The sequence below is a fragment of the Hevea brasiliensis genome, chromosome 11, assembly GCF_030052815.1.
Source record: "Hevea brasiliensis isolate MT/VB/25A 57/8 chromosome 11, ASM3005281v1, whole genome shotgun sequence".
In the NCBI taxonomy this organism is placed as follows: Eukaryota; Viridiplantae; Streptophyta; class Magnoliopsida; order Malpighiales; family Euphorbiaceae; genus Hevea; species Hevea brasiliensis.
Genome location: NC_079503.1, coordinates 13,302,143 through 13,314,141, shown reverse-complemented (window position 1 = coordinate 13,314,141; position 11,999 = coordinate 13,302,143). Strand labels below are relative to the sequence as shown.

Sequence of the window (11,999 nt, the reverse complement as noted above, 5' to 3'; positions counted from 1 at the left end):
CCAATCACATAACCCTACTAGGGCCAATTTTTTCCAAACTTGTACATGGTTCAAACTTCAAAAGTGTTGTCGTTTTCTAAAGCTGAAAGTGCCTTGGCCAAAACAGCGTTTGGATTACGCACAGCGCTAGTGGCGTCCAATTCCGCTTCTTCTATTCTCCAAAATAAAATAGAGAAAACCCTAACGAAACAGCATTCAGAGATTGGGAATTTTGATTTTCAAAAAGGACACCGAAAGTGAGAGAGAGAGAGAGAGAGAGAGGAAGAGGTGCAGAAGGAGAAGGAAAAAAGGAAAAATGGTGTTCTATTTCAAAGCTCGTCCGGAGGTAGGAGATTACACCATTTTTATGGGTCTCGACAAGTACGAGAACGAGGAGCTTATCAAATACGGTTTCCCCGAAGACATTTGGTACTTCTATCAAATAATTTATTATTTTTTAGAAATATTCATTGCATTTTTTAATCTGTTTGCGTTATAGCTATTTGGTTTTGTGATTTTTGGATTTTACTTCTTAATCACCTTTTCTTTTGGCGAAATTTTTATTTTTTATGATGTAATAATCTTGATTACATTATCAAATGTGATGTTTTGATTCAATTTACTGAGGTACTGACGTAATTGCCTCTTTGTTTTTGTAAGATATTGACATTAAATGGTTACCCTTTTAATCTTTTATCATGATTATTAAAAAATTCAGGTTTTAATAATAGTTTTTTAGCTGGTCATTCTCTTATTAACTAGAGATTAGATATAAGAGATGGTGAAAGGGACATAATTTAAGGGAAAGTAGTAACTCTATCAACTCAATTTCAAGCCTTTCATTACAAAGCGTCCAATAATTGAAAAGGGAAGTGATTGAATTAAAGAATCAAGGGAAAGAGATTACAACATTTCCAAAAGCCAGAAGACAAAGTTTGGAGTAGGAAAATTTTTGGCTTGTAATTAGAAAACTGAGAATCTTGGAAGCTATAAATGTCTTTCTAAACACATGGGCTTGGATCATTTTGAACCTTGGGGCACATGCCTGCATTCATGTTCAAATTACAAGTAGGAGTCGAATCTTGGGTTCCTCTTATCTGGTTGTTTTAATGACTGCTTTTAGAGGACTTTTTGTTCGTTAGTATTCATACCTGCTCTCCCCTTTCTCTCCGTCCCATTGGCTAAAAGAGTAAAAGACCCTTTCTTGATGTTGTTTATTTGTTTCAGGTTCCATGTGGACAAAATGTCTTCTGCTCATGTTTATCTAAGACTGCACAAAGGACAGACAATCGATGATATAAGTGAAGGTTTACTTGAGGATTGTGCTCAGCTTGTCAAAGCAAATTCAATCCAAGGCAATATTTCTAAAAATTCTTCTCATTGTACTATGATTCCATTAATCACCCTTCTATACACATATAGTCTATCAAGTAGCTTCTACTCCCCCAGTGTAGTTTTTTCTGCTTTATAATTAATCATAATAGACATGCTGATTTTTTAAAATCCGTACCAAGTTTGTAGCAAATAAGCTCATCTTACTAGCATGAGGTAGTAAGACCGTTGTTAATTATTATCTGTTCCCTTAACAATGCATTTCCTTTTCCATTTTAAAGAAAGAGTAATGCTAACGCCCACTGCATTATGACTTAGTGCCATTTGAAGTTGTTCCTCTATCACATTGCAGGCAACAAGGTGAATAACATTGATGTTGTTTACACTCCCTGGTCCAATTTAAAGAAAACTGCTTCCATGGATGTTGGCCAAGTTGGCTTCCACAATCCAAAGATGGTGAGCCATTTTGTAGTTTATTTTCATATGCTTTTTAGAATAGTATCATGCAGATGTGTGAATGATAGATTTTTCTCCTATTTTGGTGCGTTGTTTAGGTTCGAACTGTGAGAGTGGAGAAGCGGATAAATGAGATAGTTAATAGACTGAACAGAACAAAAGTTGAGAGAAGGCCTGATTTGAAAGGTGAATCTTTGATCTCAGCCTCCTTATTTGGATAACTTATGAATCTAAAAAATGCAGGGAATTTTTTTTTAATTATTCTTTCTTTATGAAGGATCGAGAATGGGGACTGATAACTCTTTCTAATTTTAACAATATTTATTGTTTCCTACTAATCTTTCTCAGCTACATGTGCTACACAAATTCTCTTTGTTTGTCTTGATGATGCTTATATTAATAGCTATTCATTTCATATCACTGCAGCTGAGAGAGAAGCTGTCAATGCAGCTGAAAGAGCAGAGAGAAAGCTTCAACTGAGGGATAAAGTGAGTCTTATATATGAGTAGTAGATGATTTTTTCCCCCTTGTTTGCTCAATTACAGCATAAGAGATTTTTTTAATATATGGGTAGTATGCACTATAGCATTGAATGACTACAATGCTTTGAATTGAGTTCTGGCGCATGAGATACTAATATGAATTAGACTTGGTAAAATAGACAGCTTTTGAATAGCAGCTGGCTGTTGATCTGAAATTAGGTTGATTGTTGCATTAAAAATTTGGACATCACATTTGGGAATTTAGCTTGAGGTCTCAATGTTAGTCTCCTAGTAATTAACATGCTTGAATTAAGTTGCTGACATTTGAAATTCCACATATGCAATGTCAGTTTGTTTATGTATCGTTTGATGTTTAAACCTTATTCATGCCTCTTCTATCATTATTTTGCTTTCTTTCCTCAGCACAAGAACTAGTATCAGAAATTAGATGCCTGAATTTTAAGTGAGATTGCAATAGATAAACTTTCACAACTCTCAAGAAGTCTAGTAGAGTTTGTTTAAAATATGCTAAATGTGTTTCCAACAATCTCATAGCACAATATAAGCTGTGCATGTTCTTCTCTTCGCATTTCTTGCAATCTTTAGTTTTTAGGATATGATATGATGAAGACCATTAGTTCAGAATTGTAGAATTTTGGTGCTATATCATCACTTCAATGTCTCTATTGCTGTTTGATTGCTCCTTTTTTATTCTATCAGTATTTACACTCTTGGCATGGCAGAATACACACAGATGCTTCAAATGTTGATAAATTTGTTCTGAGTGCTCTCTCAGCTATTCTTTTGACAACTTTGGCCAAAAAATATTTGAAAGGTTAACTTAATGAAATATGAGATTGCATCCATACCGATGTTTGCTTGTTTGTTTTTTATGCCTTGTTCTCTTCATTGTTTAGAGAAAATTAATCTCGACATAAATGTTGATGCTTGGTAGATCTCTCAGTTTTTCATCTTTCACGAATTTGAAATGTCAAATTTCATTTTCCCATCCATGATTGTTAGGATAGAATAGATTCTTGAGTTTCTAGGCTTGATTAATTTCTAATTTTTGTTCTCTGTATTTGACTGAAGCTTGCTTATGTCATATGTCTATAAGGATTCTCTATCCTATCCTCTTCCCTTTCATTTGTCAGCATTTGATTGCAAGGTCTATGAGATAAGAACTTCTATTTGGCATTTGCTCTAATTGTAAAGTAGCATTTGTTTTTAAAGGAAAATGTAACTTTTTCTTACTTTGCCGCATGAAACTTAACTGCATGGAGATGGAGGATGGGAGGGCACGTTGGAACCATCTTACCTCATTTTCTTTGTTGCAAGTTTTGATAAAAATCTAAAATTTCCTTTTGCAGAAACGACGGGAGGAAATGGAAAGGCTTGAAAAAGAGAGACAGGCAGAAATAAGGAGCTACAAAGGTTTGATGGTTTCTGAAAAGATGACATCTAACAAGCAGATTGCAGCTGAAAACAAGTCCTTGCAGGAACTGGAAGAGGACTTTATGTAAGCACAATAATATTTAGCTGTAAAGCCAAACTTGCTGCCCCTTGAAGAAGTGGGTTTGTCATTCAGTTGTAATTCTAGACAAGAAGTTGTTTCCCCTCCTACAAACAAATCACCTCAGTTTCGTGCCTGTAGTTCTATGCTATTGGTAGGAAAAGAAAGAAAAATGGCTAATGTTGGCATAAGGCATAGGCTGTGGTAGGGGGAATAACTTCCTTTATACAGACGTAAATTGTGATTGGATGATGATGATAAACGAGCTCAAGATTCACATTAATGATTAATATGTGATAAACTTCTTCTTCTTCTTTTTCTTCTTATTTTTTTTTTTTTTTTTCTTTTTTTTTTTTTTTTTTTTTGCACTTGTGGCTTGTCATTAGAATGACCTTTTGGACAATGCACAAGTGTGCATGTCCTTGGGATGTAATGTATCAAAGCATGTTTTCTTCATGCATAGAAGTACATTGCTATTGTTATCCTTAATATATCAAAATGATAATCAAGGATATGATTAATTTATTTTTAAAGATATATTCCTCTATTTGATATAATATTTTGATGTGTTTGCACGCTAAATGGATTTTTGATTTACTAAGATTTGTTTGGCATTATTGTAAACATTTTCTTAAATATGTTTGTTAATATTAAATATATTTTAATAATGAGAATGTCAAAAGAGTAAAAATATCTTTTTGTAAATTAATTTTTAATTGCATATAAAATGTTTATTGAAAAACGATTTTGCAAATTATTTTTAATGGCTTTTAAAATGATTATTGAAAAACGTTTCTTTACCTTGAAACTTGATGTTAAGTGGGCATCGAGTAAGTGTCCAAAGATTGATGTCATTTGTTTTTTCTTACATGTTGATGGATTGCAGGCTTGGCAATGATGCTATGATCCTAATGTGAGATGAATAAATGTGACTAATGACTTATGTTTAGAAATATAGTTAAGTGAGAAACAAAGGACTTTGTTTTCCTAGGCTTTCTTTACTCCACAAGGTACATTTCGTCAAAAATATCTGTAATGTCACTGTTCTCAAGAAAATATAAATTGATTAATTGCAAGAAATGTAAATTGAGTGGGCTTGAGAAGTGAATTATTGTGCATTGAAATGTTTGACTAATCGCAAGAAATGTAAATTGAGTGCGCTTAACAAGTAAATTACTATGCATTGAAAAGTAAATTGAGAACTTCGTAGGAATTGAGAGCTTTGTAAGAAATGTAAAGCATTGCTTTGAAAAGTGAATCAATTATTTGTTTGCATGAATAGTAAATATGTGTATTTAAATTGCAATTAACCATGCCAAATGTTGGACGGGTATGATTAAAGTGCTTCCAAGGCTTAGAATCAGATGGATGACATATAACATCATCTTCCATGTTATGCTTGTCATGCCATTAAATGTTTATAGCTATTGTCTCCAAAGCATATAGTCTCTGAACCTTGGTGTCAGAGGAAAATAATACATCTTTTATATGCAACATGTACCTTTTTTTGACTCATTTCGATGCTTGTATTTTGCATAGCCAAAAAATTTGCATTCCATCAAATAATTATCTTTCCCTTAATAAATCATGCAACCTAGCTTGCAACAATCAATTTTCTGAGCTGGTAAACCTAACTCAGGTACAATATTCTTCGCCTTGTCGATAAACTTATTATCATTCGATAATACTTCCTAACAAAATTCACAATTGCATCGTAGCATCTCTCAGACAAATGATGCTCGAACTTAATATTCAACATTCGAGCAATGGTTGACAATTGCAAATGGCTTATATAATTAGGCTACAATTCCTTTTCAGCGGCATTTAGCATGTCATAAAATTTCTATGCATCTAGATTAGGAGGTTCTTCCATATTCTCATATTTAATATTAAGAGAAGGAGCATCATCCAAAGGCATAAGTTGCTATTGGGGACCGGTAGGATCAAACACACTTTGCCTATAGGGATTGTTGTCACCTTAGACAAATTTTGTAACTGGAACTATCCTTTTAATCAAGATGTTGAAGAAAAATATAGTTCACCATATCTATTCCATTTATAATAATCCAGTCTAAGCCCCCACTTCATAAGATGTAATTGATATTAACTAGTACATGGTCTATCACATCCCCTCAATTAGAAGACAGTGAGGCTCGAATTGTTAGCTAATCCTAAAGGTCGTGTTCAAGTGAGAGGTTTGGTTAAAATGTCAGCCAGTTGATTCTTCGAAAAAATGTAACAAACTTATATTTTTTTCTAAGCAACTTTATCTTGGATAAAATGGAAATCCACCTCGATGTGTTTGGTTCGTGCATGAAAAATTGGATTAGTTATCAAGTATGTGGCACCAATGTTGTCACAACATATAGTAGGAATGTGCAATAGACTATAACCAATTTCGCTTAAGAAATTTGGATCCATGTGACTTTAGTAATATCAGAGCCTATAACGTGATACTTGGCTTTAATAGAGGATCGAGTTATAGTTTTCTACTTTTTGATTACCGAGAAATAAGATTGGAACAAGGAAAGATAGCATACCCAATTGTGGACTTTTGATCATCAAAATTGGTTACCTACTCAACATTCGAATAAACATGCAAAGCGTTGCTAGAGGACTTAGTTAGATGTAGGCCAAAAGTGCTCGTGGCTTGAAGATATCAAAGAATCCATTTTACTGTGAACCAATGCAGATCCATGGGATTGTGAAGGAATTGCACCACTTTGTTTACAGATAATGTAAGGTTGAGACGTGTAAAGGAAAGGTATCGAAGCCCTCCAACAATGTTACGAAATAAAGTTTGTTGCTCTATAGGTGTCCCTTTAGCAAGAGTTAGTTTGTCATTAGCAGAGGCAAGAGTGGAGATTCAACGACACATTGACATGTTTGCTCTTCGTAATAAGTCATTGACATACTTGTGCTGGGTGAGAAATTGACCTTTGGTAGTTTTGAGAATCTTAATTCCCCAAAAATAATCAAGATGGCCCGAGTGTTTGACTTTAAAATGATGTGGAAGGGATTTTATAAGAAAATGCATAAAGTTTTAATTGTTACTCGTTAGCATAATGTCATCAACATAAACAAGGTAAAAAATTTTTATTCCATAACATTACTGGTGAAAGAAAGAAAAGTTAGCTGCAAAAGCTTGGATGCCATGACTTAATAGTGCTCCCGTTAATTTCTTATGCTAGTGCCTTAGAGCTTGCCGAAGACTATAGGAGACCTTTACAACTTGCATACATAATCAGATTTGTCTGAATTAATGAAACCTGGCAGTTGTTCTATGAAGACAGTATCATCAAGCTTGCCATTTAAGAAGGCATTCAATACATCAACTTGATGAATTTCCCAATCATGAGACACAACGATGGGTAAAACTGTGCAAATAGTTGTAAGCTTGACCACAAGAGAATAAGTTTCAAGAACTTCACACCTAGTTTTTATTGGAAGCCTTTAGCCACTGATAAGCCTTATATTTGTCAATATTACCGTCAGGCTTTTACTTAATGTAGAAGACCCATCTACACTCAGTAATGTTATTTGCAAATTATCGTGGTACCAGCTCCCATGTTCCATTTTGGATAAGAGCATTAACTTCCTTATTCATTGCTTCTCTCAATTTCTTATCAATAATTACCTTGGTATAGCATGTGGGAACAATTATTGAAGTAGTGGAGGCCAAATGGGTTTTTGGTTTTAAAATGCCTATTTAGGATCTAGTGATCATAGTATGTGTTTTAGTTGGTTGGGGTGGCTGGGATGGTGGTTGAGTTGGAGAAGGATCGATTGAGTTTGGATAAAAGGTGAGATCCATTATGAGGGAAATACATTGTTGTCTCAAAGTGGGACTCGATTGAGGTGATCTTGTAAAGAGGTGGTTCAATTGGGTCGGATGTTATTGGGGGTGTTAGAGATGGACTTGGAGATAAAGAATTTGGATTAGGTTAGGGATTACGACGTGGTGTGGTCGGAGTAGGACATGGGCGAGATGGTGTAGTGGTAGGGGGAAGGGGAATTGTACTTGTTTCAGTTCCCAAAATACCTACTTGTGTGATGGAGGTACGACTATTAATAAGGATAAGAAATGGAATGGGTGGACTTGGTAGCAAGGCTCACGAATATTCGTACTGGTAGCTAATTGATCACCTTGTTACAAAAAAGGAAAATCTTGTTCATAAAAACAAACATGATGTGAGATATACAATTTACCAGTAAAAAGTTCCAAGAAAAAAAATACCTTTTATGAATTTTATTATACCCAAGGAAAAGATGTTTGCTAGATCTTGGAGCTAGTTTATTTGGGGCAAATGGTTTGAGCTAAGGGTAACAAAGACAAGCAAAGACATGTAATTCATGATAGTTGGGTTTCATTTTAAACGATAATTCATATTGTGTAGATTTTTTAGTTTAATGAATTGAACTATGATTAATTGCATAAACTCCACAATCAAAGGCATTATTCCAAAATTTATCTAGAATGTTGGAGTGATGGAAGTAAAGCTCTCCTTGTTTCAACAATAACCAATGTTTGCTCTTAGTACAACCATTTTGTTTGGGTGTATGTGGATAAGAAACATATTGCGTTATATGTCATTATCACACAAATATTTGGTTAAGGCTTGAAATTCACCTCCCTAATCTGCTTGAAAACTTTTTATTAGTAAATTAAAAAACTTCTTAAAAATGTGATGAAATATAATAAAAGTATTCAACACTTTAGATTTCTTTTTGAGAAAATATACTCAAATATATTTACTATAATGATAAAAGAATAAGACATAACAACAAGAACAAGTTGATCTTGTTTAAACCATGGATTTATACACTATATTAGGAGTGTCATCAGCGTTTTGTTATGGTGGTGGAATAGAATTCAGCACAATATGAGACGCCAAGTTGTAACTATGCAGAATGTGAAGCAGTGGAAGCGTGAATAAAGGGCATTAGAACCTTGAATTTCAAAAATTATATTTAATGTTACATGCACCATACCAAGTGTCTTATGATTCTAATCAATTTCCAATGCCCAATTGCATACCAAAACACATTTTAGCATGCATTAAAATTTCATTTGCCATTAAAGATTGTGAATTAACATTTAATTCAATTAAACCCTGACTAAAAAATGGATTTTTAGGTACTAACCTCTTGATGCACAATTAAAGCCTCTTAGGATGTTCTTAGAACCCCAAATGTTCTCCCTCTATTTTGTCTACCACAAGCACACACCAAAGATGCAATGGCAACCCCTAGATTGGCTTCTCAAGCCTTGTCAACCAATTTTGAGATGGGGTTTATGCTTTGTGAAGGTTGTATGAATGCATTGAGTGTTAAAAACACTTTCTAATAATTTTAATTCAAGAGAAAATCATAGTTTTTCCCTTGAATCAATTGAGAAATTGAAGAGGAGAGGGAGAGACAAAGTTGTCGTCCAACTTGAGAGAAAAGAGAGAGGAGGTTTTTTTTTTTGAAAATCATAGTTTTTCCCTTGAATCAATTGAGAAATTGAAGAGGAGAGGGAGAGACAAAGTTGTCGTCCAACTTGAGAGAAAAGAGAGAGGAGGTTTTTTTTTTTTTTTTTTTTTTTGTTTCTTTCTAACTTTTCTTTATATACTTAGGTCAAATCCTAACTTACTCCCTTGCCACATGTCATCACAAGATCCCATCTTGTTATTGTTTGATTTAATCCTATTAAGCCAAGTGTCAAGCTCCATTTAAATCATGACATGTGGTCTTCCATCATAGGAAGACAAGTGGCAAGATCATATGGTGCCCTGTGTCACCATCTCATGGCGCCACATGTCACCATGTGAAAAGAACAAATTGTCCTTACTTTTTAATTTGAGTTCTCAACCCAAAATTATAATTTCTCCTCTTTAAATCAATTTATATCAAATATAATTTAATTAATTAATTAATCTCTATTAATTAATTTCTTATAATTAAATTCATATTTAATCAAATTAAATATAAATTTAATTTATACTATACATCAAATAACCTAGATTTGGTTTCAAGTCATGTTAGGGACTTTGCAATCTTATTACAAACCAAACCTCTTTAATTAATTAATTAAACTCTTTAATTAATCAATTAAATCACATTTTAAATATTGATTAGCTTGTGTAGATGTGTGACTTGCTAGGCCCATTACTTATTAGCAATGAGAAATAATATTAACTCTTAATATCGTTAGAACTCTTTTTTAACGTAAAAAATTTTTCTAGATCATTTCAGACATCTTATAGACCATGGTTGACACCTAGCATAGTATGTTATGGCCACCCAATCAGTAATAAGGAATACCTTAAATGAACCTTTAATCATATGTTACCATGCACTAGAATCTCTCCGTTATAAAATCTCAATTCGAGCTGGAGTCATGGTTAATGTCAAACTCCATTTGCTATGAACATTATGTTTTCTTTTAATTCCAGTTATTTATTAATTAGATTTTCTTGTTAGAAACTCTTTTCTGACTAAATATGTCTGTCCTGACCAGGAACTTGAAACATTAAGAACAATTAAATGAATATAGGATTTTATCTCTATTTACTTAGGATAACGGATTCCATCTTGATCAAAACCTATCTCTATATATAACTAGTAAGAGCCAACACATGCCCATATACCCATACACAGTATAAGTATGAAAGTAGTGTCAAACTTAAACTACCTATATACAAGATAACTGTGTTATCTCAGGTCTAAAGATTATATGCACTGATATGATATATGACAATGCATTGATAAGAGTAAACTCCATATGCTTATCATAAGCGTCACTAGTTCGGCCTACTTATCATGTATAAGTGCCTATCATGTTTGTTATGTGGCATGAGACTCACCACTCTATCTTATTTATATCTCATATAAATACCTTGGGAACAAACATGATTACAATCTTTCTGGATAAGTCATGTCCTTTGTGAAGTATCCTCGATTGTGAACCAATTTATGATGCTCTGTGCTAGAAATACTGTCACTCATATTCTTAACAACTTAAGAATAGAATTTCTAACAAAACATCAATGGACCTTTTCTATTACACATAAATATATTATGTAAATGGAAAAGTAAAATTGCCTTTTATTAATATGATATGTACAAGATACATACAAAATGATATGCTTTAGGGCATACTGCTAACAATCTCCCACTAGCACTGTCACACCTTACCCCTCCGTAAGGCATAACATGATCCCGTAGAATACTTAATGAACTACTGAACTTCACCTACCGATAACTCATTAAGTACCCTACAAGGGATTTTAAAACAGTTTTCTTACATTTTGGAAGTGGTGAGCATTTTGGTAGGAATTAAAAACCATTTATTCAAAGTTTAAATATTAGTAAAAATTTTTGTCCATTTTAATTTTGCCGCAAATTTTATAAAAATTTTGACAGAGTTCTCTCTGTATTTTGAGAAACCAGTTCTTCAAGACCTGTAAAAAGCACTTCCAAAAATATTTCACAACTCCCAACCTTCAATAACTCAATCATCTCAATTCAATGCACTTCAAAATAATTTCACAATACAAATCAAGTTTTCTCATCTCAAAATATTTAATATTTCCATTCACCAAGCATAAAGCAGAAAATCCATATGTACAAATATTAAATTTACAGAAGAGAATCCAAAATAATATTATTACAATTTATTTACAACTGCTCAATTACATTTATACATACAACATTTTTATATTTACATCAAGATTATCTACGAGGGTATAAAATAATACTCGTACAAAATGGTCAGAGAAATCCTTGATTTAACAGCAGCTCACTCTGCTGTTTTCTCCTTGCTCTTATCTGCGACAGCAAAATAAGCCATCGCTGAGTATAAAAATACTCAGTGGTGCACAATAAAAATTTAAAATGTAATAAATAAATCATTCATTGCCAAACACAATTCAAATGTTTCTCAATCACATTTCAATAATGATCAAAGTTCATAATAACACCATTTTGTCAAATAATCCATTAAACACAGTTAGTCAAACAATTTCATAAACACAGTGTTGCCAAAGTCATACACAACTTAAGCCATGACACAAAATTTCCGATCAATGCCGTGTTGTACACCACGACAAAGCAATCTCAACCCCACTAATCAAAATCAATGAGGAAGGTGGCTAGCTAGCTAATGAGTACTCATCCGATCTACAACCTCAACTGGCAAGCCAGAGAGGGAGGAAAACAAACGATCTCAACCCCATGAATGGAGGAGGAATAAT

The 11,999-nt window shown here is 33.3% G+C and overlaps 1 protein-coding gene across 1 annotated transcript; it reads left to right on the top strand.

Moving 5' to 3' along the window:
• Window positions 1-98: 98 nt before the first annotated feature.
• On the top strand, window positions 99-4,076 carry LOC110660526 (uncharacterized). Its single transcript, XM_021818870.2, has 6 exons — window positions 99-408; window positions 1,207-1,334; window positions 1,664-1,767; window positions 1,866-1,953; window positions 2,194-2,255; window positions 3,620-4,076. Exons 1-6 carry the CDS (start codon window positions 296-298, stop codon window positions 3,770-3,772), a joined length of 648 nt encoding a protein of 215 aa, XP_021674562.1. The 5' UTR covers window positions 99-295; the 3' UTR covers window positions 3,773-4,076.
• The last annotated feature ends 7,923 nt before the right edge of the window (window positions 4,077-11,999 follow it).

Coding starts and splice junctions, on each gene's coding strand:
- LOC110660526 (XM_021818870.2), top strand. CDS start 296: ATGGTGTTCTATTTCAAAGCTCGTCCGGAGGTAGGAGATTACACCATT. Junction 1,335..1,663: donor CAAAGCAAATTCAATCCAAG/GCAATATTTCTA, acceptor ATCACATTGCAG/GCAACAAGGTGAATAACATT. Junction 1,954..2,193: donor GAGAAGGCCTGATTTGAAAG/GTGAATCTTTGA, acceptor ATATCACTGCAG/CTGAGAGAGAAGCTGTCAAT.